This window comes from Polistes dominula, unplaced genomic scaffold (assembly GCF_049000335.1).
Source record: "Polistes dominula isolate Pdom_NZ unplaced genomic scaffold, Pdom_raw_medaka contig_24, whole genome shotgun sequence".
In the NCBI taxonomy this organism is placed as follows: Eukaryota; Metazoa; Arthropoda; class Insecta; order Hymenoptera; family Vespidae; genus Polistes; species Polistes dominula.
In genome coordinates this window covers 5197770-5224295 of record NW_028301150.1, presented here as the reverse complement: position 1 = coordinate 5224295, position 26526 = coordinate 5197770, and the positions used below count along the sequence as shown (strand labels likewise).

General features: G+C 30.1%; 2 protein-coding genes and 1 long non-coding RNA gene across 3 annotated transcripts; 2 read left to right on the top strand and 1 right to left on the bottom strand.

Annotated features, from left to right (window-relative positions):
* Positions 1-1659: 1659 nt before the first annotated feature.
* On the bottom strand, positions 1660-5841 carry LOC149030818 (uncharacterized). The gene is made up of 3 exons (XR_016178291.1): positions 3271-5841; positions 2282-2529; positions 1660-1795 (listed from the first exon to the last, which is right to left on the bottom strand). It is a non-coding gene; the product is annotated as an uncharacterized LOC149030818 (long non-coding RNA).
* LOC107065482 (uncharacterized) lies at positions 1695-16658 on the top strand. The gene is made up of 9 exons (XM_015319211.2): positions 1695-1823; positions 2432-2558; positions 7293-7476; positions 12822-12939; positions 13018-13217; positions 13528-13839; positions 14064-14306; positions 14958-15107; positions 15208-16658. Exons 1-9 carry the CDS (start codon positions 1735-1737, stop codon positions 15345-15347), a joined length of 1563 nt encoding a protein of 520 aa, XP_015174697.2. The 5' UTR covers positions 1695-1734; the 3' UTR covers positions 15348-16658.
* A 165-nt stretch (positions 16659-16823) lies between these two features.
* Positions 16824-23828, top strand: LOC107065402 (uncharacterized). Its single transcript, XM_089177602.1, has 8 exons — positions 16824-17026; positions 17666-17741; positions 17838-18277; positions 18355-19288; positions 20885-21772; positions 21851-22902; positions 23226-23392; positions 23495-23828. The coding sequence occupies exons 1-8, from the start codon at positions 16866-16868 to the stop codon at positions 23668-23670; spliced, it is 3894 nt and encodes a 1297-aa protein (XP_089033728.1). The 5' UTR covers positions 16824-16865; the 3' UTR covers positions 23671-23828.
* The last annotated feature ends 2698 nt before the right edge of the window (positions 23829-26526 follow it).

Here is a 26526-nt window from a genome sequence, read left to right as displayed (position 1 = left end):
CTAAAGTCAAACAAAAACATTTAAATTACAATCTCACGCGGTCTAACATGCATTCAAGAGTGTGTTGTTCAGTTAGATCACAACAAATCCATTCGTTAAAGCTAAGAAGAAGGACGTAGGAACGACACGGCCTTTTTCGAACGAGATCGTGACATTAAAAAGGTTAAGGTTGGGTCGCCGTGTAACACACACACACACACATACACATACAATAAAATAGATTTCGAAAGATTCTCAAGAAGATAATGCACTTGACTAACTGCAAGAGAAAATGTCGATGAACGTGTGTATTTAATCAAATGCGTTTATAACGTATGAGAAAAATATTCTAATGACATTAATTAACGGTGTTTATATCCTAACAGAAAAGGTGCGGTGAAAAGTGCAAAATGATCTTTTTACATTTTTTTTTTTTTACAGTTAAATAAGAAAACGATTGAGAATGTTCTCCAACTCCTCCCCCTCGCCCCATCGTAAGTGTCGTGCCTAACTCTCGAATTATATTTGTCAAGTTCTTACTTCCTGTCAGAGAAGACACCCTTTGTAAAAGATCCCTCAAAGGACGCGACTTCTATTTGCGTCCATGCTTCAATATTTCCGGTGCCACAATGATGAACGCTTAGAAAAATTAAATAGCGTTCACTGTTTCAATTCTCACGATAATCTTCATTTGTCTGTTTGTCTGTCCAACTGTCTCTCTGTTATATATGTGTGTGTGCTTGTATCGAAGTAGATACTGTCTACTGGTCTAATATAGCACGTGTGACAAATCACACGTTGTCCTCGTTGGATCCATACGAAGGAACAGATATTATATGCTAACTTTAAATGAGTTTATTGCACGTGCGTTATACCAGTCGAAATTCTATACCGTACTTTAAATAAGCAAGTTTAATTTACTCTACGTTCTAATAGTTGAATCTAAAATAGCTTATCGTAAGGTTCAATCTTCCCTGTATGCAGTACGATTTCATTTGTCGTCACTTCGTTTAGAATTTTTCGCCAGTGTGAGACGAAGCGTGCGAAACGTATTTAGTAGCTTGTTAAAGTAATTTCGTTGTTTCATAGATCTAACATTATTTAGAACATAACAAATATATCGTTTGAAATAAATTTGTCATTCTCAAAGTATATGAAAGGCATAAGAAAAGAAAAACAGACTAGAAGTAATATATTTTTTAAGATTTTTAAATAAGTGTATAACTAAACGTGTTAAATTTTACCTGCTTAAGCAAATTCTTGTTCTCTTCAGAAGTAAAAAAAAGGGTACAAACGATTGTACGAATTAAAACAAAAGATTTATTTAAACTACAAAATAAACATAAAAAGAAACATGTTAAATTATATCTAACATTTATTTTAATTGTATGAGAAATTTAATAATTATTTAGAATAATCAACGAGAACTTTAAGGTTTTTCTATTTTTATTCTCTCCAAAGGAACAAGCAATAACCGTAACATTGCACCTTCACCGCGTTTCGCATTACGGATGGTAACGAGATACTCCATAAGTATTTAAAGACCACTAACAAGACCAATACCGTTCCACCCTTTCTCAACACATTCGAGAAATGAGATATCTCGTATTTTCCTTACTCACAATAATTTTATGTTTCAGGAGAAAACGTCATCGGAAAACAATTTGTTGATCAATTTTATTTCGATTTGACAAAAACAATAATTTAATTTACAGAAAATTATGAATTTTAAGTAGCATCTTTATCTAATTGGAAATGAACGTACTAAGAGTATCACTGTTTCTTTTTTACAACATCGTAACGTCACACGCAGTATCTGAAAAAATTTGTACAAGGATTGAAAAGTGAGTAAATTATTTAAAATTTATAATTTCAACAAATATAGCGTGAAATCGAAAATAACTCAAATACATAGATTTAATCAATAATAATAAATCGCAATAATCATTTTCATTGTTATCAAATTTAAAATTTACAATCATTTAATTTTACATAAGAAAATTAAATAAATCGTATCTGACGAATGCATCGGTACATTTCTATAATATAAAAAATATAGTCATAAAAAGTTGAAACATACAAAATTTATTATGATATTTGACATTTTTATCTATCATCTATTTCTATTTTTATTTAGAAAACAAAAAAAACAATAACACGCCCTTATTTTTAGAGAATTACCCTGTATAATAAATATAAATATATTAAAGAGAATATATTAATATATTACATGAAATTTGTCATATTTAACATTCCTATTATTTAATTAATGTAATTATTACATAAAATATTCCCTTAATACCTTCAATAGGACGAAACCTTGATATTGATCTTGGCTGGCTTCGATAGATATCCTATCCCATTCTAACATTGCCCTATTCGCATAACATTATACTCATCCCGATAAGGGTATAACCAGAGAGGTTAATCGCTAATTGATTGAATATTACAGTTACACGCTCACTTATGAAGAAAGATACGAACAGCCAGTAGTCGTGAACACGTTCACATGGTGCTTCGAAGTTCCACCAAGATGTCCTCGAAACTTCACTGTAATGAGAGAACGGTATCGAATAAAGGTAAATATAACAAAATATATATATATATAAATATAATATTTTATATTATAATTTATATATAATATATTATTCAATGAATCATAGGAGTATTTTCACGACACCTGTCAATTTTAATATTATATTTACGGAATAAGTATATATAGCAATGGACATATGTTCTTAAAAAAAATAATATTTAAATTTTATATAATATATATATTTTATTATTATTTTATATAAAAACAAAATTTAAATATTAATTTTAAAATACTAATAAAATGAATAATAATTATTAAAATAAAATTTTAAATATTTAATTAATTATCTTTAAATATTACTTAAAATAATAATAAAATTAATACAAATAAATACAATTAAAATAATATTTATTACTCTTAATTAATTTTTATATTTTATTATTATTTTATATATATATATATATATATAAATATATACATCAATTTAAAAGTATAATTTTCCTACAAAATAATTTATACGAATAACAATTTGAAAGGTTTGCATTACAAATAAATATTAATTATTTATTAATAAACAATTTGAAACAAATACGAATTATTCTCTGCTATTCGTTATAAACTATATCATTAAATTATAACTTTGGTTTCGTTCGAAAAGTTCGCGTTGATTAATAAATATGCAGATGAAATGAAAAATATCGAAGCTAAAGCAAAAACAATTATTTTACGTTTAAACTTATTTAATTATTTAATACCAAAAGATTCCAAACCAAGAACTTCTCCTCTAATCCAATTTCGAGGTCTTAAGCGTACCAGTTATTATGTGTATGTAGGTATACTTCTAAGTATTTAATGTCCAACTGAAATAGTTTTCTCTCTCTCTCTCTTTCTTTCTCACATTTTCTCCCTTTCCCTGTATCGTTAATCAAGCAATCCGTTCATTATAGAGGCAGCGTAATGCAATTCCACCAGTTACTTTCGTATAAAGCGTTGAGCCTGATGTTACTGGAGCAAACATTCCATTTCCTAGAAAGCTTCAATGCTCGGCTCGTTTCGATATACATGCATATGCACGTATAAACCTATCCTCGATTACGTTATATAACGACAAAATCGATCGGACATTTAAGGAGCCGTCCTCGATGTTCTCTATCGGATCACATTCGTTCAATTAAACAAACAATAATTAACTATGCGAATAAGTTATGCTAACAAAATCAATGACGCATGAATATGACCAACAAAATTTCTATATATAATTTCAAATCGAAAAATATCAATCTCTTAATCCTTTGCACTCCTATGTCGAATATAACTCGACATCGGTTTTTACATCAAAAAATATCATAACTTTGACAATTACAAAATATAACAATAATGAAAATAAAAAATGGACATTTTATATAATTTATTTTTTCCTTTACAATATATTTAAATTACCATATTTTTCAATTAAAGTAAATTTTAAATAAATATTTAAAATCATTGGAATCTGCTGAAAACAAAATTGAAAAATAATTCGGAGTGCAAAGGTTTAATTGATATCAATTAACATTTCAGGGTTTTAATCATTCAAAGGATACTTCAACGTTTATTTTCGTTTAATTTTATTTTGTTCTCCGAAACGTGTGTGGGATCCATCTCTTGTTCTGTAATCAATAATATTCAATTCATAATTTTCATTATAAGTACAAACGATCTCTTTGAAAATGTTCATATTCATCGTTAATTTTATATTCAAAGGTTGTTATTCATGAATTTACTATTATGTAAATCTTGTTCTTTTTAAGTAATTACAAAAAATAAAGGTTATTAAAGGGTTAAAGTGAAATTAATTCGCATAGTGTACTATAAAAATTTGTTTTTTTTTATCATTCTTTCTTATCTCTTTTATCTTTCTTTCTTTCACTCATCAGCGTCATCCTTCTCATTCACTCGAGCGTAGTCGAATGCGTTAATTATGGCTTACAGGGAAAGTGGCCGCTTTAAGAGTCTAATTAAACAAATAAAAAGAAATAAAGGAAGGAAGGAAAGGAACCGTGCCTTTTAGACATGAAACGAATACTTGTATAGACCCAAAGGATGAAAGAGAAATTATGAAATAAACTATTCAAGAATTAATTTAATATATATATATATTAAATTTTCTTTTTGTTTTTACAATAATTACAATTTTTTTGTACCAAAATTAAAATATCAAGAACAAAAGATATGTACTATTGATAATCAATTTACATTTTGTATAAAAAATAATATCTAAGATCTTATATTAGAATAAATATGAACAATTAGATTTTTTACGATAAAATAACGATGAACTTTACAAGGAACATTAAGAATTAATCGAAAATTAATACACACACAGAGTCAATGTATAAAATAGTTTGTCTAAAAAAGGTATACAACACAGACAACACGATCTATTCGTTTTAATGTTAGAATTAATAAAAACAAAAAGATAGAAAAATATCTTACCTTAGTCGTGTCGGATTATGGTACTCACGATTTTATCTAAAGCATTATATCTCGAGGATTAATAGGATAACGATCTAATGCCTTATAAAGCGATTTCTTGTAACGTCGAATAAGACGTATAGAAAAATATTCTACGTATAAGTGTAACGACAAAAGAAAGGGAGAAGAAAAAAGAAAAAAGAATCTTACGTGCTCGAACGTATTTAATTCGTTCGGAAAATGCATATGACGAAATATCGTAGTCATATCGAAGAACCCGATCGATCACGCTCTCGTAATTTTACCGTGCTTTTACCAATACGATACGACGAACTAAGAGGTCTGTCTTATTTACATAGAAGTATCAGACAGAATCTTGAACAGGTGTTACATGTTAAATATTCGTGAGGAACTAACGTTGGACGACACGACACGAAAATAAACGAAACGAAACGAAACGAATCGAATCAAATCGATTAACGTAAGAAATAGTTGTAATTTTAAATTGTAAGATTTACACCGAATAATAAGTAAACCGAGCAAAGATTCTCTGAGAATTCTTGTCTTCGTTATCTGAACCATTCACCGATCGATAATTATCCAGCCATGTAGTTCGTAGAATGAGGGGTCCTTGTAACACAAAGCTCGATCGTAAACGTTTTCCACGCGTAAAAGATCGTTGAAGAAAATAACGTGAATAATAATAAAACTTTGTATAGAAGAAAAAAAAAAGTAAAAAAAGAAAAGAAACACAGTGGAATCTTTCGAAAAAAAAACGTGACAGAGAAAGATAATAATCAATAGTCGTAAATATTATAAAATCAGAAACTGGTAATCTGATTTTCGAAGGTAAGGAAAATAACGTAATCGAGGTGATATCATTCTCGTTTCATCTCCCTCCCCCCCCTCCGGTGATACAAATAGACTGAGACTGGAATTTCTTTTTCTTTTTTTGAACATTTCTAAATTCGACCAATCGCATCATCTTTTTTATATTATTAATTAAGTTTATTCTTGGTGATACTATCATCGATGTTTGACCAGCATTCTCTTTTAACGCGTATCAATTTAATATTTTACGAACAACTAGAATATATTCTTGTTATATAATTTATATACATCCTGGATCAATTATCGGCAAGATTTAATCATTCGAATCGATAATACTCGAATTAATTACGATCCAATCTAGCTTTATATCGTTAGTTCGATAATGAATCTTAATACAATTATAAATTTATAAATTCTATTCTTTTCAAAATAACTTTTACCATTTAGAAACCTAAATTAAGAAAAAATTCAAACAGGAACAAATCTGGTAATATAATTCGTTAAATTAAAAATTATTTATGTGTGTATGTATTCCGTAATAAAACAGAATCACTATATTTCACTTTCACTTTAAAGTCAATAAGACAGTAAACATAGGTCGCAATTTGATACAGACGATTAATTAATCATCGAAAAATTATTCTGATAATTCTCCTCGGGCAAATTAAAAAAAAAAAAAGAAAAGACAACAATTTTATATTACGATTTTTCAAAAATTAGAACACACTATCTGCTATCTCATTACTTTTGATCTTAAAATCATAAAAAAAGAAAAAACCTGTAACAACTAGTTTTTTTCTTTCCTTTTCTTTCTTGTTTTATTTATTTTTTATTTTTTTTTATTTTAACAACGTGTAAATTACCAAAAACGTGAAATCAAAAGTCTATAAAATTGCGTAAAAAAAAACGAAATATCGTAATATTAAATTCTTCAATGATTATGCAACGAAAGTCAAATATATTCTTTCTTAATGCATGTTACATAGTATGCGAGGGTGGGCGTAGTTTAGCAGCAGTAAAATGAAATAATTATCAGCTGAAGAAAGAAGACGGACGTGGAGTAAAATGAACCTAGTAGCCATCTTTGACGTGTAATTTATGAACATCTACTTTATAACCTTCTCCAGTGGTATCTACTTAAGACAGATTACGAACGAAACCGTTACGTGAATATACTCACTCACTCTTTCTCTCTCTCTGTCTCTCTTTTTTCCTCTCTCAATTTTTTTCTCGTTGTTTTTCTCTCTCTCCCTCTCTCTCTCTCTCTCTCTCTCTCTCTCTCTATTTTACTTTTACTTTTATTCGTATGAAAATATTAATAATTATTTATCTCTCGATAAACATAAAATATATACTATCGATCAAAAGAAATAAATCGATGAAATACTCGAAATACCGATAAGTATAATATAGTATTAAAGATAGAAATCGATTTAAAGGATAGAAATGTTTAAGACAAGTGTTTGAATGAATGAATGAAATTCTTTTCCAGTCGGAAGTCAAGACCAGGAAGGTGAAGGAATGCTGCGAGGGTTACAAACCAATAGCAATTCTTGCAGAGAACGATGGCGATACGCACTGTGTACCTTTTTGCGATAAATGCCTAGCGGGTGTTTGCGTTTCACCGAACAAATGTCAATGCGATCCTGGCTACTATGGGACGGATTGTTCGAAAGGTGAGTTGACAAATCGATTCAATATTTTTTATGTTTTACAATCTAAAGGATATTCGAAAAGTATTCAGACCAAATTTATATTTTAATTAATTATATCATTAATTAATAAATGAAAGAAAAAACGGTTCATAAAAACTTCAGAATATGAACGTGTCAGAAAAATCGTAGATAATAAAACAAATGTTTTTGCAATGTTTTTAATATGATTTAAATTAATGTAAAAATACGATAGAAATCTAATATATTTTGTTTTATATAATATTTAAGGAAAAATCGAGCCGAGTTTAAATGCAGAAAAATTTTGTTATTCTATATTTTGTCTGATTAAATTGAAATAATAATAAAAATACATTATTTATGCAAATATGTATAAAACTAAATTATATTTTTACTAATACGATTGAAATCACATATTTTGATATTAATCAAGGAAGGTAAATCTTTACATTTTGACTTCATCAAATATACAATTTCTAATTTATTACATATGTATTTTCACATAAGTCTCACTTGCGATACGCAAAGAGAAAGGTACGGTTAATATGTTAACGTATTTTCTATAAGTAAAAAATAATATTTCTTAATAATAAATTCTATAATACATATATTTATTATATAGAATTATTATTTTATAGAAATATTATAGCAACTTTTATAGAATTTTTATAAATAGTTTTATAAATTATATAATATATATTTTTATAAATAGCAAAATTTTAAAGAAATTTTATAGAAATAATATAATAATATAATATTATATTATTATTATTATATAATATAATATTATATATGTATATATAATATAATAATATATAATAATATTATATTATTATATTATTATATAGAAATATACATATATATTTCTATAATAATTCTAAATAATAAATTCTATAAGTAAAAATATAATAAAACATAATTTTAATTTTGGACAAAAAATTAATAATAATATATTAACATTTTTCATAATATAATTATTCGCAAAACAATCAAATATGTCTTAAAAATGATACGCATCATATCTCTTTTATATTTCTTATATCTTCTCCATCAATTAAAATAGAAATCGCGGTTTAGTTTCGTTTCGTTTCGTTTCATCTCTTTAAAGGCGCCATTCATTCATTTCCCAACAGCAGCCATCATTTCAAACGTGGCTCAAACATTGATCTTCTCTGTCAGCTTTCGTTATTTCTCCTCTTCCGCGCCTTCTAATTACGCAGCTCAGTATTAAAAAAAAAAAAAGAAAAAAGAAAAGAAAAAGTGAGAACACATGTAAATGACTCCACAATTTTAAAGTCGCTTAGGTTAACAGAAGAAACAAAAAAAGAGAGAGAGACAAAAGAGGGCGTAAACTTTAAAAAAAGAAAAAAAGAAACTTATCAAATGATTATTTCAGTAATGCATTACCTGTGAGTTTTTCTTGCACAACAGGAATAAAATACTTTAATGTTTAAATAAACTATTATTAATCGTAAATTGATTTCGATTATGAATTATGATCATAAATCAGCCAATTGAATGATTTCATTATATTTTTTAATCAATATATTAGATATTTATTTAATAAGTTATTTAAATAATATCATTTGAATGAATTTCTTACATATTTTTTTATACTAGTTTTATATTACAATATTTTAAACGATACCTTTCATAAATATCGTAACATAATCGAATAGTTTAATCGATCCAGAGTGGTAAAGGACAAGATTGCAAGAGGCAAATTCATCGACGTTGGGTAACATTAGTAAACACGATACTTCAAGGCAGGACTCGTGAATATCTACGCGTTTAAATTGAATTCAATACTCTCGAGCACTAACCTATTAAGCTTCGAATTAACATCAGATAATCGAGAAAATCTGCATAATCCTTCGTGGATAGTATAGTCCGATGAAAAATAAAATTAAACGGAAAAAAGAGGCGTTTTGTTCGTCGAAAAATTCATGGAAAAATTAAACGCACTTGTTGTTAGCTAAAAAATAATATATATACTAGATGATTTCACAAATATCATTTGTTTAACCAGTTAACTGTGGAATTTAGTTTCAAAAGATCACCAGAGGGTGCGAAATTAAAAACAAGCAACGATGTGTATACACGTCGAACGCAGGGCAAATGGTATTATTATACATTTTACGAAAAATGAGGAAGGATTACATTTTTATTCGTCAAAAAAACTAATAATTCGTTTCTGAATACGTTATTCTTACTAAAAGCTTGAAAATTGTCAAAAAATAATAAAATACATAAACAAAAAAAATTGAAGATAGCAAGAATAAAGAAGAAAAATAAGAAAATAATTTACAAAATTTCAAGCTATGTATGTGTGATATGTTTCAAAGCACGGTACGCAAAGTGCGACTTCACAGGTCGTACACCTAAACCTTGTTTCCTTGCGTTTTCCATTTTTTGAACAAACGGCATATCTTATAAATAAAAATAAATTAAATAAATAAAATACATAGAGGTCGTATTAGTAATATAAAGGGAACATACCACCAAATAATATTCTTATTACATTTTATTGAGATTTCGAGTTTTTATAGTGAATGGTAATTTTTTATTTTACACGACGAGTATGCACGTCAAACACACCGCAGTAGAGATTTGGTTCGACGTGTATACACGTCGAACGCACTTTATTGGTTAAATATTATCATCGATTACTTTAACGTAAACAATTCGACGTTGCAAACATATCCGATAAGGCAACCGTAAAACTTACAAAGCAACTTCGTCGCGATAGAACGAATATATTTCACGCTCGGTGAAACGAACCGACCTTCCCAAATTACAAAAAGATTGCTAAAGCAAAATTAAAATAGAGAAAATAATAATGAGAGAATAAAGAAAAAAAAATGATATTAGATGTAAACAACAACGTATTATTCTAATGCTAATCGGAATAATCAAAAGAGTTTTTCCGTCATCGGTACTTCGTCATAGTTGCTAGCATGATTTTCTCTAAGGTGAAAAGAACCAATGACTTTAACGTTCGTGACTATTCGTAATATGTTATTTTTCTTGGCCTAACTCTCGTTGATATTTGCACGAAGGTACCATATATAAATATATATATATATATAGGTATGGCTCTATGGTTATTATTAAAATTAATAAGAATTCGAATACTAAAATATTCTCAAGTCTAGCGAGAAATTTTTGCCATTCAAAGAAAACGTTGTCGTTCGGAGAATCTTACTTGTGACACATTATTCACGATATTTCATTATTAATTTTATACGTAAGAATTCTTGCAAAAATAGTCCAAGGATGGACCGGTTATTTTTTTCTTTTTGGAAATTCGTTATAATCCATGATAATGCTAAATATTTATGTAAAATCATCTGATCCATTTAATGTACGATTTACAGCGTGTTATAAGTATCCGTAGTAATTTGTTTTCTATACATAAAAAAGAAGAAAAAAGAAACATAGAACCAACACGGATAACTTTAAATATTAACGTCGCGTTAAATCATGGAATGCGAATAATTAGCTCTCATAAAAGCGTGGCACCATTGGTGAGCTATGAATAATGAGAAACTTACTCTCTCTCTCTCTCTCTCTCTCTCTATCTCTTTCACGATTGCGTCCCTATTTTAATTTTTATTGGCAGAAAGAGAAGAAAAAAAAAGCCTTGAACGGCAAGTGAAAGATAATGAGCAAATGATGATATTTTCGAAAGTCAATCGTATTAAAATTGATAGGTTGTACATCTGTTCGTCTACATTTTAATGTTCATTTTTCTTCTTCTGTTTTTTGTCGTTGTCGTCTTTCTTTCAAATAAGTCGGTTAACTCAACGATCCTTTAACGGTCGATCATTTTTCTAATGTTAGTTAAAAAAAAGAGACGAGCTTCTCACGATGACGATGCATAATGAGAGAGAGAGAGAGAGAGAGAGAGAGAGAGAGAGAGAGAGAGAGAGGAAAGAAAAACGCGTAGAAAACGGTAATAAACCAAGAATGGTACGTACACGTCTTTCTTTTTCGCATATTACGCATACGACGATTTTGTAATAACATTTGCCTGGAAGAAGCAAAAGAATATCCTCTGTTCAATGTCCGTCATGTATATATATATATCTGTTTTTATTGCCAAAGAATATTTCAATAGTGCCACGCGTATTGTTGCTAAAAGCCACACTCACGACTTGTCTGGATAAATATTACATCAACTATCGAGGAGGACTCTTCGACAGTTACGGATGCGCGGAAGTTACGAAGTATTACTCACTTTCCCGACTACACAGTCTCAATAAGCTCCAACGCGCATCGTAACTCTCAAGACACTAAATTATTCTAACAGAATTGATATTATACTAGCAATCGAAATAACAATCTTTTGATTGACACAAATAATAAAAAGAAAAGATATTTTCAACGAATTTGGAAGGAAAGAAAAAAATGAACTAAATACATTTTTTTTCGAGGTTATGGTATACTAGTTCGTTGAATAGCTCGTATTAATACGGGCTATAATATTGTAAGCTCAAAAATGGTGTGCTCTATTTAAATATTATATTATATATTATATGTTATATATTATAAAAAATAGGGTGCCATTTTTAAAAAATAAAGGTACCCTTAAAAAACATTAAATTAAAAAAAATTTTCAAACTTTTTTTTTATTGCAACGTAAAGTCAATCAAAAACATTTCAACTTTTGTTTAAAGTATTTTTTTTTTATCAGGTTATCATAAATACTTGAAAAATCGTGAATACAGTTATATAGGACACCCTGTAAATATATATATATATATATGTGTGTTACTGTGAAAGACTGAAATTGGAGAATGTTAAGATTCACGTAGTGAAATGACTACGCATACCAAATTCATCGGTGTAAGACCGAATATTATATTATGTATAAATATTATATTAATATTTCGAATATACACTAAACGACCATGAGTATCTTGATTTTATCTAATTTCGATCTATTACAGTAATATATATATTATAATATGATATAATTAAACGTTATATAATACTAAAACTGATTAATTTTACTTACGTTTATTCAAAATAATGTATTAGCACGTCATGTATTTGAATGGATTATTTAAAAGAAGGGTCTACATTATTATACTTTTTATCGAAACTCCTTTTTTACTAGGAAGAAAGTCCTATGAGATGTATTCTAATGTTGACCTTGATGTACCATGAACTTGTATTATTTTATATTTTGATGTGATAAAAAATAATGATCTATGTTGCATTAATAATAATTTCATTTATGATTCAACTTTCTTTGGAAATTAGCAATACTTCAATTTTTTTCGAAACAACCATACAATTATTACGAATGTACGAAAAGTTAACAGTTCAGCCTATTTTTTTAGAATGCCCTCCAGGATCGTGGGGCGTGCAATGCATGCAGAAATGCGAATGCACCGAAAACGTTATTTGCGATTCTAAAAACGGCGATTGTCTTTGCCCAGCAGGTTTCTGGGGAGCAAGGTAATACTTAATCTCGTAATCATTTAACACACACATTTCGTATAGAATAAAATAAATAATTTGTATTACTATAATTAGATGTGAAAACTCCTGCAATTGTAATGAATCTAATGGCCATTGCCATCCTAAAACTGGACAATGCACTTCATTCGCAGTAACCGACATACGTTCTTCATCCGAAAGCATAAATGAAGCTAGATTATTTAGTACAAAAATCATGGATTACGAAAAAGAAACGACTGATCTTTCTTGGACTACTGAACATATTATGAAGGAAGGTACATTATATGATCGTTTTAAATGACTATAATAAAAGCTTTTAACGAATTATCATAACTCGTAAGTTAATGAATAATGTAAAAAATATAAAATTCTTGTGAACTGTCGACACTTTTGACATTGCACAAGAATTTCTTGTGATATCTTTTTTTGTTTCTTTCTTTCTGCCCTCATTAAATATCTACAAGAAATATCAACTTTACGGTACCAAATTACATTACTTATCTTGTAAAACTTTTAATTATCATGATTAAATATTGTAAGAGCTTTTATTAGTTCCCAATTAGTTTCCAACAATCGCGTTCATAGGATGGGATAATTATGTCACGCAATCGAGCATGGATAGTAGTTTCGAAAGCACAAACAACGAGCAAACTTCTCGTTCAACCGGATTTGATGTTAAAACTAAAACGCATAATCAAGGAGACGATATTATTGGCACAAGCACGGTTAGACCAGTGATCGTCCTTGTCTCTGTTCCGGAACGTCAAAAGACTATCTTGGCGAAAGATCGAAATAAATTTGCATTAAAGGATGTCTTCTTGGGGCATTTGAAGGAAAAAGGTGAACTTCGTGATGGTCTATCACTGAAAACTGATTATGTCAAAACTATTCATAAAGGTTCGTATATTCGTGAAATATAATCAAATAAAATTGAAATTAATTTAACCCACATAAACTGTCGGAAAAATTCGATAAGACTTTATCTAACGTATGTTTATTTTTAAAAAATAATAAATTAAATATATATATTATATAATATAATTCTATAGATAATCTATTACGAGATATTTTTTTTGAATTGACAACGAATCTGTTTATTTGATTTGTATTTTATTCGATAGAAAATAATACAACAGCTGCATCGATTCCATTGGACGTAGCATTGATTATCATAGGATCGATAGTATTTCTCAGTTTAATGTCCGTCGCAATCGTTACGATTATCCATACAAGGACGAAACTTTTCGAGACGGTGAGACTTTCGATTTATAACGACGAGAAAGAAAAAAATAACGAACGTGAAAGTGAAAAGCAACAACGACCATCCGGAAAGATTTCAACGATCATCGATAGTGCACTACCTCGTAAGTAATGTCAGCGACGTTCTCTCTTTCTCTCACACACACACACTTGGTTGATACGTAATTCACGCTTCCTTTCTCGATGGTACTTGCCAGTGAAATCTGTGCCGTCCTTGACCTCGCTCATCTCTTTCTCCCTCGCTCAATTCCTTCACGTAATCCTCGCTCGATGACTAAATTTGTTCGCTTTTGCTAACTAATCCGATTACGATGAGTCCTAACGAAAAAAAAAAAATAGAAACATAATCCTTCGAAGAGTTCAACGTTTTATTGACCCACAAACTTATGTCAGTCATATTTATAATTGGGCCCTGTACTATGCATATTAACTGATCAGCTGTCTGTCAATTCATTCCTTTGCACACTATGAATCATTTTACGTTTCACTTATTATTATTATTATTATTATTATTATTATTATTATTATTATTATTATTATTATTATTATTATTATTATTATTATGCGATAACTACCAAGATCTTTTAAAATAAATTTTTCAACTTATATTAACTAATATAATTTTAAAAAGATACAAGCAAGTAAATTAATTTAACAAAAATTATCGTATTTACTTAACTCACGAATAAAACAGTCCAATCTTAGAAATAATATAAAAATAATAATAATTTTGTTTTGTTTTGTTTTGTTTTAAGAAACACCGATACATACGAATCCTTCAGCATTCTTTTCAAATTTTGAACAAACCGGTACGATTTTACCAACTGGTATAAACATCGAACCAGTAAGTAGTTACGCTAATGGCACCGCAACCATCGGCCTTCGAATTTCCGGCCATCTTCGTGGTAAGTTAAAGAAAACTATTCTTCATAACTATATATGTTACTATACTTCGGATAATCAAAATTACTTTCTAAATCGACTTTCAACATTTCCACATTTCAGAGTTATTACAAGAAGATCATTATGACAGACCTCCTACGACCTTACTACGCCTTCACACGAATTTTGAATCGAACGGTGAACACCTTTATGATGAGATTCCTTTGCAATCAACGGGTCTTTGCGAACGTAAATGCACGTGATTAACTCCAACGTGATTAACTCGCTCTACTTGACTATATTTCTCTCTCTCTCTCTCTCCCTCTCTTTCTCTTTCTTTCTTTCTCTTTCTTTCTTTTTCTTTACTCCTACTTCGTAGAAAGACACACGGATCAAAAAGAATAGTTCATTGATGAAGTAACAAGTGTCGATAAATATACAAATACACACATGTATGTGTGTCAACAATGTGTTCAAAATAAGAATTTCAAGAAAAAATCCAACTCAACTGGTTTTCTAACTTACGCATAGAGATTGAACGTACAAGGCTACAATCGAATTGTTGATCATTGATTCGAGAAAATAAACAACACCAATGATTATTCTTTAATGATCCGACATGTACACACCTCCTTGTGAGTTGTAAATTTATTCAGTCAAACGTGAAAGGGAATTCTATACAATTATTTATCTTATTAGTATTTTTTTTTTTTATAGACTTAAGTCAAAGCGTTCTATTTCTATAGAATTATCGTACATGCATGAAAGAAAAACTGAATGTTTTTAGATTAATCAAAGATTATTAATATTTCTAATTACTGTTTTATTTTATTAATTTATTTGGAGGGTCTTATCAGTGTAAGAATTTTTTTAATAATTCATCCGAGTGTATTTTCTAATGTCTCATATTTAAAATTAAAAATCAACAAAAATTGAACTTTGTATTTGTACGATAGAATGGATTACTTTGTTTACTTCATATAAATGTTGTATATTTATAAACAAAACAAAACAAAAATATGATATTTTAGTGAAAAAATTAAGAACATTTTTATATAATATATGTATGTATCTAATTTATGTATCTCAGAGAATTTTTTCTTTATCGACTTATGAAAATTAGGGCAATGTAACTATCATTATGCGTTTGAATGTAATCTCCTTATAACCCCATAACCCGTTCTTATTAAATAAGTCATCGGTAAGAAAAAAAAAAGAACACAGATACGAATAAATGCAGAAAATTGTGTCGACGTATAATCGGAAAAAAAAGCGATAATATTTTCAAACGAAATTACTTACATATCTAGGTTTATTTAATTTTTTTTTTCGATTAAAAATGTTTATAGATCAAATAATTTCAACATATTTCCGAGATGAGGTCGACAAAACATTTCCTCGAATAGTAGAATCATTCGTATAATATATAAGTTATTTCTAAGATGATATATTACAAAATATTTCTTACAAATGTTAACATATTAAAGCTTAAAAAGAGTCTCAGGTATTGATACGTCATTTATAAATAAAGTAATTCTTAGTGTATGTAAAATATATAACGAATAATAATTGAATGTGTGTAATGTCCTTATAAATTGATATAACAAACCGATAAATAGAACGATATTATTTTAGAAACATCTTGTATAATTTCTCGTTATAAGATGAGAAAAATTGTGACCTTTGTATGTTGTTTTTATCGAATGGGCGTTAAAAGCTCAATCAAAAAGACGAGAAGCGTATGTAAATTTCAGTCTTATTTAGATCGCAGTTCATTCAACATGAAACGATCTCTGATCATAGCGATTTTAATCGCATTTCATACAATTGTTGATACCTGGGCATACGATGGAGTCAAGGGTGGACATCGTCCTCGTTATCCAACAAGCGCTAATCAGTACGGTGGGCACAACAATAGTGTGCTTTGCTACAAGACCGTACCGTAAGTATAAAATTGTTTATTCTTATTTTATTAAAAATTATATTATTTATATATATATATTACCAATCTTAAACTTTGGTAACCGCAAACGTTTATAAAAAACTTTTGTCAAAATAAAAATGAATATAACGTTTATAAAACAGGTTCATTCAATATAACTCTATGGAGATTAAAAATAGTGAAAAATAAAAACTGCATTCTTCTATAGGGTTAACGTATATCAAATGCTTTGACAACTTACATATAGTTTTCTTTTTTTCTTATTCTCACAAAAATATGAAATATTTTATTTATCTATCAAATAAACTCGCAAAATAAATATTATGATAATGCGTATCTATGTGTGTATCTTACAAAATGATTAAAAAATGTAAGAGTATTGTAAACAATATTGAAAAACGAAATTTTACAAGATAACGAATAAATCACAAATCTAATTGTAAAATAAAATATAACGAAATTAATATTTTTGCCAATGAATTACGTCTGAAGAGATAGATATGAATCGAGATCAAGGTTACACGATACGTAATCTTTTGCGTATGTTACATTTACTTATCGAGAGAACGTCAAATGACCTTTGACTGTTTAGGTATCTATGTATGTTATAAGCGCTCAAAAAACACTGTTTATGTTTAGATACGATCATGCATTAGCTCATAACGCGAGCAGCGGAGTACCTTACAATACGATTCCCTTACCTCAAGACAATTATGTGAGTACCTTAGCTTTCACTTATTCTAATATATTCTAATACAATGCAAAACTTAAACTGAAGGAAGAATTTCTTTGTTTTTTTCTATAAAATCAGGATGGTAATCACGGATTCATAACGATCTTAGATTGTTGCGAGGGTTACAAGCGTAACATTACCAATGGTAACTGTGATTTTCACTGCGAGCAAGGCTGTTTTGGTGGCGAATGTACTGGACCAAATCAATGTACCTGCAAGCCTGGCTGGTTTCCGTCAAACGGGGTCTGTATGCCCATGTGCCAGCAACAATGTCAAAAGGATGCTTACTGTTTCTCCCCGAACGTTTGCGCATGTAAATTGGGCTACGACGAGGTTAACGGTGAATGTAAGCCAATCTGTCCAGGTGGCTGCAAAAATGGCGACTGTATCGCACCGCGCGTTTGCAGATGCAGGTCTGGTTACGTATTGAATGATCGTCAGGAATGTGTCGCTGTTTGCGAAGGTGGCTGCCCCCATGGCGAATGTACCGCCCCCGGTATTTGTACTTGTTACGAAGGGTGAGCTTCTTTGTGGTTGTTTTCTCTTATCTTATTATTTTTAATCTAAATTCATAATACTAGCTCGTTTTTTTCAGATATACCAATCCACCAAATGAACGAGAATCTTGCATCCCTTACTGCCAAAATAATTGCAACGGTGGTCAATGTATCTCACCTGGTGTCTGCAATTGTATTCAAGGTTACGAGCGTAATCCAAACGGTGGATGTTCACCGGATCCCGCTTCGAATCAATGTAGATACGGTTGCGGTGAGCACGGCGTTTGCATAGGTCTCAATCGTTGTCGATGCGAGGCCGGATACAAATCAGAACCAGACACGGGTAGATGTATACCAGATAAAAGATCAGATCAACCACCCTATGGACAACCAGGAAACCAACCACCTTATGGACGACCAGTCGATCAACCACTCTATGGACAACAAGCTAACCAACCACCTTATGTACGACCAGTTGACCAACCACCTTATGGACGACCAGTTGACCAACCACCTTATGGACGACCAGTTGATCAACCACCCTACGGACAAACAGGAAATCAACCACCTTATGTACGACCAGTCGACCAACAACCCTACGGACAAACTGGAAATCAACCACCTTATGTACGACCAGTTGACCAATCATCCTACGGACAACCAGGAAACCAACCACCCTATGGACAACAAGGAAACCAACCACCCTATGGACAACAAGGAAACCAACCACCCTATGGACAACAAGGAAACCAACCACCCTATGGACGACCAGGCGACTTACAGACTGGTAACCAATATGAACCCATCTGCGATTTACCCTGCTTGAATGGCGATTGCACCGGTCTCAATCAGTGCACATGCAAACACGGTTACACATTCGACCAGAATGATCACACAAGAACAAGATGTGTGCCCGTTTGCGCTGGTGGTTGTTCCAACGGAGTCTGCACGGCGCCAAATCGTTGCATCTGCAACCCAGGCTACAAAAAAGATCTCGGTGTCAAAGGCAGACAAAGATGCATACCGAGTTATTAGACTGTTTTATTTAAAGAAAAAAGAAATAGAAAAGCGGAGAACTATGTAATACAGAGTTAAATTAATTAAATAAATTAACAAAAAATATTTATTTTCCTTTATTATTTCTTAAAGTCAAAAATATTATTCAAAAATTGATCTAAACAAATCTATCGAGTTCTCACACATGCTCGAACGTACCTTGCACCGTTCCAAGATCCTCAGAAAACCTTGACCTAGAGCAGCCGGTTGATAACCGAAACGCTATTAATTCAAGACTAAGCTTGGCTTACAAAACTACGGCTTTGCTATTACCCAGTCAATTTACTGGACAATGTCGAATCACCTCAGAGAAATTAATGACAAAAAATTAAAATTCTATTCTAAAAATCTTTCCACTTTTTGTCAAGATACAAAATATTTTTCTATATAATAATTCATAATAATATAATTTCATAATAATTTTCTATAATTCTATTCGAAAAATTTACTAGAAAATGTGATATTTAAATTTGTTCCTATAAGATTTTGTTTTGGAGAAAATAATGTTTGATAATATGTCGAGTACAACTGAACTTGATTTACAATGTGCTTGCAATAATGAAATCGAAAAATTTTATTTCAATTAGATAAAAGTAGAACCGATACAAGAAATATCATCGTATCATCAGTCATGTCTGTAAACATTTTTAAAAAAACAAAAATTATTTCTGAAATAAAGTAAGATAATGAAATACGTCTATATAACATTAAATCAAGTGCAGTCGTACTCGATAAATTTTCCAAATTATTTTTCAACAAATTTTATTCTACATTCTGACTTATTTTTTTCATATAGAATCACCCTCTGCTCGCTTGTATCACCAAACAGAAAACACGCAGTATATACTATAATATACATATCATTATCCAACGTATATAATCGATCGTAATCTATTATAATAAATAATTTTAGATATCTATTATGTATTCGGAGAAAAAAGATTACACAAATTTTTTATTCATAATTTTTCCAACAATTTAAAATCACTATGATAACAAAAAACTTGTGTTCTGTGTGCATCCTGCCTGTTACCGATAGTAAGAGATATTCCACATGACAAATAGAGCAAAAGTCATTGGATATTAAATCATCCTGTTAGTCTGTAACCATCTTTTGTACGATATACACTACAGTAGTAGAAATACATATACTATTATTAAATCTATATTATATTAAATAAAAAACAACAAATCCACGGAAATCATGAAATCGTTTTTTTACATTTTTGTTTATATATTCATCTTGAAAATTAAATTTTCTTTAACAGAATCTGATTTTTTGGAAACAGGATATTGCAGTAAATTAGTCAGGTAAAAAAATAACTCTTGTTATCTATTTCCATCGGAAATAATGATGCTAAGTCGATCATATTTCTATCACAGTTTTAGAGATTCACGACGTGTTTCATACCTTGAAAGTTATCGAGAAAAAAATGGGGAATCTTTTATAAAACAAAGTATCGATATAACTATAGAACCGAGGTAAGTGAACGCTTTGTATATTCTGTTTTCTAGATTTAAACGATAGAATATGATCATTAAACAAAAGACACCTTCTTCTCTCATTGTCAGTATTTCACGAATTATAAGACAGAGAAAACATGTTGTTATCAATATAAAGAACTGTACGGAGCATGTATACCCAGATGCATTATTCCTTGTGGCCAAGGTGAATGTATAAGTCCTAATGTCTGCAACTGTTACAATGGATACATACCATTATCCTTTAATAATACTGTTTGCACACCTGTTTGCAAGCATTCCTGCGTGCATGGTTATTGTTCGAAACCTAACACTTGCACTTGTGATTCCGGTTATCAAATGAAGTCAGACGGATTTACTTGTGAACCAGTTTGCAATCCTAAATGTAATTCGGCAACTAGTTTCTGTTCAAAACCAAATACCTGCACTTGTAAAGAAGGATATAAGCGAATCAACGATAAGACTTGTGAGCCTATATGCAACGTACCATGTAAAAATGGTATTTGCACTGCACCTGACACCTGCACCTGCAATAGGGGATACTATTCCGATCTTTATAATAAGTTTACATGCAAACCGGTATGCGACAAATGTGTAGATGGAACTTGTACTGCACCGGGTATTTGTACCTGCCGTAAAGGCTATTCTTTAACTAAGGAAGGGCATTGCAAGCCAGTTTGTAATAAGCCTTGTCATATGGGTACTTGTATCGCACCTGAAACTTGTATGTGCCACGATGGTTATGGTTTCCTTAGTAATTCGACAAATATATGCGAACCGATTTGTCCAAAAGCGTGTATTAATGGCTTCTGCACACATCCTAATGTTTGCAAATGTCACGAAGGTTATTATGTAACAGGCGATGAGACTAGCTTGCACATTTGTATGCCTCGTTGTGAACACCCGTGCGAACCGAACGGAAAATGCACCGCCCCTAATGTTTGTACCTGTCATGAGGGATATTCGCTCGACGATAATGTAAGACAAACTACTATATCAATAAAGGTTTCTGATGTACAAACATTTTTATCTAATATCTTTTTTTCTTCTCTTCAGGGAACTGTTTATTTTAAGGATGAATCAGTTTGCAGACCTATCTGCGAAAAGATATGCATTAATGGATTTTGTACGGGACCGAATTTCTGTAGCTGTTTGTTGGGATACGAACATTCAGATGTAAATAACGTTTGTAAACCATTTTGTGAACCTTCTTGTTGGCCTCATAGCAGTTGCACAGCACCAAACAACTGCACTTGCGACAGAGGATACAAGTTAACGAAGAAAGAAGTTAATAAAACTCACATTCAAAGTTGTGAACCAATTTGTAAAAAAGAATGCATTAACGGATTTTGCAGCGCACCTGATGAATGTAGCTGTCATAAAGGCTACGGAAAACTGAACAAAGCCTTACACAATGTATGCAATCCAATCTGCGAACCTTCTTGTTGGTCGCATAGCAGCTGCACAGCGCCAAACGAATGCACTTGCGACGAAGGTTATATTATGGTTAAAAACGAAGACAATTCATTTCAGTGCAAACCGAATTGCCAGCCTGCTTGTCCTCCAAATAGCATTTGCGAAAGCCCAGAACTTTGTCTCTGCGAAGAAGGTTATCGGTCTAACGGCGGCAATGATTTTATGAATTGTGAACCGATCTGCACATTCGATTGTCAAAATGGTAATTGTTCGTCGCCGGATACCTGTAGCTGTGATCCGGGTTACATCAACAACGAAAACGGCTCATGCGTTGCTTATTGCACGGTCGACTGCGGTAATGGAACTTGCTCAGATCCGGAAGTTTGTACCTGCGACGATGGTTACGTATCGACGTACGAAAATCAAACTTGCGAACCATATTGTAAAAATGGTTGCAACAATGGCGAGTGCGTAGCACCAGACGATTGTCAATGTAACGAAGGTTTTATAAAGAACGGCAACGATACCGATTCGATTTGCATTAACGCTTGCAAGGATGCTTGCAACGACAAAGGTGTTTGTCTCGATGACCAAGGTAATTGCGATTGTTTTTTCGGATGGGAAGGAATCGCCTGCGAAAAGGCAACCTTTTGTGTCGTTGTCATATCAGAGGAATTTCAAATATACGAAACGTGAGTATCGTATCTTTGTCCTTTACTTTTATTTCAAAAAGAAGACTACATATAACTTAAACAAAATGAAATGTCTAATATAACCATCGAATTGTTATCTTCAACTATTTCATTACGAGCGATTTATATACGAATCGTTCATGCTAAGGTCCCTTATAAATACCCAGACTCGTATAGGGGTCGATATATCATGAAACAATGCAAGAGAATTTTTCAATGCGTCAAAGCATACCTCAACGAAAGGGTTAAACGTTTTTTTTTACAATGATATATTTAAATTTTTTTCTAAGATATAAATCATATCGTTTGGTTTTCATTTACAGATTATCAATTATTAAAGAAGAAAATGATTCAATCGTATTTGTGAATAAAACTAATCCAACGTGCCAGCAATGTTTAAATGAAGTAAATAATGAAACAATTTGTTATGAATTTCCATTCAATTTCTACGAGGAACAAAATTATTCAACAATATGTCTCGTCAACGCAAGTACATATAACAAAACAAAAATTAAATCTATGGACTACTATATATATACTAATGGACCGTAATGAATTATTTTATTTCATATATTCATTTCTTTTTTTCAAGGCTCATTGTGTTACACAAGTTACAGTACCACGAAAGATGTTACGAAAGTTTTCGCTACCAGCGGAGGAATAATTGTTTTAATTATAATAATCATTGTGATCGCCATTACTTGGTATAAGTTTAAAAGGCAAAGTAATAGTATGAACATTTCTTATGAACATTCTCAGGAAATGTGAAAAATAATTTATAAACAATAATTTGTACAAAGTACTTAAGTTAAAGAGAATACTTATTTGAAATAATTTTTTATCACAATTATTTTTAATCATCCTAGATTAAAAGTATCCTATAAGAAATTCATCAAAATAAAATAAAGAAAAAGAATATAAATTTATCATTGTGTCATTTTTGTTGGTAAAAATAAAGAAATCATTATAATAAATAAATAAACCATATTAAATGACGACAGATCGTTAATCATGTAATAAATGCATTTTTGTTGCACATATAAACGAAATTAGAATAAACATCTGACGAGATAAAAAAAAACCAAATATACTTTTAAATACAGAAAAAAGTAAAGAATATAAAGAGAAGAAATCCAAAGATATTATGTTTCCGGTAAACTATTTTAAATCATTTTGTGTAATGAATTCCCCAGTTATCATAATGAATAACATCCTGTTAAAGTCAGATAACACTGAATAACCTTAGGATGAAAGGAAGCAAGATTAAACGAGTGCTACTAAAAATTATGAAAATATTCGTGGTAGTCAATCATTGCTTCACCGTTATAGTAAGTGTATATTTCGTTAAAATGAAATTAAATAAAGTATCTTTATATGTCGTCGTGTACTTAATCCTCAACTTGCCCAAAATATCAAGCGTCCTTCCTTTGAAAAACATGCAATACCAGTCAAATTGTAAAGAATTTGCACAGTAAGTAAAACATATGATAGATCTTCTTTTCTTTATCAGTCATTAAGTTATTGCACCTTTAAATGGCCAATGCCCTATGAGTGTTCATTTTGCAAAAAAAATATAATTGATTTATTTAATCATGTTTATCTCGATCAAATAAATATATATTTAAATCAAATTCGATCGTTGTTAATGACAGAAAGATGGAACATCGACCAAAGGATTACGAAAATATGTGCCAGGCTATAGAAAAAATCTACAAAATGCAAAAACCTCGCATTGATTACACAATTAAAGTGAGCATCGTTCTGTGTTAGTACAGATCAATCGTATAAAATGACACATCGATAAGTCGATCAACCTGTTGGTTGATTTGTCATTTTTCAGGATAACCCAGTGTATCGTATACAACAAAAATTTAAAGAGGCACACAATAATAATATACCAGCTATTCATAAGGTGGCAAAAATAATCGGACTCATCATAATAAAAATCTTAATATTCGGATGTTGTATCTTTTGCAAATGTCTAAAGAAAATTAAGAATTCAAGTAAGTTTATTTATTTTAATATTTATCAAATTATTCAATACTCAACCTTTTTTAAACGTAAATTTGATCTTTTTTTAGGAAAAAATGAGCAAAACCAGTCGGTGATAAACGTTTGATAGAAGAGGATTATCTTATCAAATAATAAATATTTTTAATAATCCAATATCAATGAGAATGAAAGTATAATGATAATTATATCGATTGTTTATTTTATAGACGTGCATATATTATATAAGCATACATTTATGCATTATATAAACTTATAGATATAGCATACACATATTACTTGCTATTTCACAAAAATTAATATAACATAATAAAAATATTCTTTGAAGTAGAACTTTTTTTGAGATAAAATAAACAAATTTTGGTTTCGATGTAACAAGTATATTCTACTTCAATAATGTGACGCACAAATATACACATACAAACACACCAAAAACAGTGGACTGTGACTATTGGACGGAAAACTTGAGTGCATAAAAATTGTAACTCGTTCAATAGAATTTACATTTCGTATGATCTTATAACAAGTAGTAATAGTTGGCAGAAATCTTGACTCATTAAAATCCGCTATCACCTAGTGAAAAAGAGAAGGACTTCATTTAGGTTAATGGAGAAAACTTTCAGTTAACGACGTTTTCATCCGATTAGAGCTATAAAAAGGCATTCGAAGAGCACGCTAAGTGGGTGAAGGTAGAAAAAACGATTCAGTAACATGTCCTACATGAATTTTCATCAGATTTTACAATATTCCAAATTTAAGTATACCCGGTGTTTAATATTTTAAGATATGACTAAATAATTATATTCAATTAATTTGTTATAAACCAAATTTCAAATAATTGTTATTCCTTTTTGAGAAACATACGTTATATTATATTAATTCATACGATTTTAATATTTAAAAATATTTTTATAGAATATTTTTCAGTAATCTCTTATTACCGACTGTTCGATATTTTTAAACGTAGAATCAGAATATGCACTCGCTATAAGTGTAATGTCTTAGAAAATTTGTTTACTTAATATTCAACTATACGAACTATTTAAATTAGAAAAAGGAAATGATTACAACATTAAAAATTTAAGAAACAAAAAAGTAAGAAAAAAAAGATCACATTCGTTCATTCATTACAAAAAAGATAAATCGTATTATTGCAATTACATAATTAAATTTAAAAGCGTCATAACTCGATAAATACATGATAGACGTTCTATGATATAATATTGGCGTTCTAAACAAGTTTTTTTAAGCTTGAAATATCGATTCCTATAGAGAAAAAAAAATGTTGTTGCAACTTTAGTATCTTGGTAAGAACAGTTCGCTTTTACGAAACAACCTGATAAACCTATCGACTTTTTATCAAGCAAATAACATTACCTGGTATATGCATATTGACAAAAACAAAAAGAAAATGATTGATAGGTAATGTATGAGAATAGCAATTATAATTTTTACTAATGCAATATTAAATAAAAATATGAAGGTAATAATGACATAAAAATAAAAGAAAATTAACATATTAACATCTATATATTTCTTTGACAAGTTCTTCCTGATCGATCATTTATCGTAATACCGTCTCCACCCTTCAACGAAGAAGAGTACCGAGTAGCA

Coding starts and splice junctions, on each gene's coding strand:
- LOC107065482 (XM_015319211.2), top strand. CDS start 1,735: ATGAACGTACTAAGAGTATCACTGTTTCTTTTTTACAACATCGTAACG. Junction 14,307..14,957: donor CATCGATAGTGCACTACCTC/GTAAGTAATGTC, acceptor TTTTGTTTTAAG/AAACACCGATACATACGAAT. Junction 15,108..15,207: donor AATTTCCGGCCATCTTCGTG/GTAAGTTAAAGA, acceptor TCCACATTTCAG/AGTTATTACAAGAAGATCAT.
- LOC107065402 (XM_089177602.1), top strand. CDS start 16,866: ATGAAACGATCTCTGATCATAGCGATTTTAATCGCATTTCATACAATT. Junction 17,027..17,665: donor CTTTGCTACAAGACCGTACC/GTAAGTATAAAA, acceptor GTTTATGTTTAG/ATACGATCATGCATTAGCTC. Junction 23,393..23,494: donor AATATGTCTCGTCAACGCAA/GTACATATAACA, acceptor CTTTTTTTCAAG/GCTCATTGTGTTACACAAGT.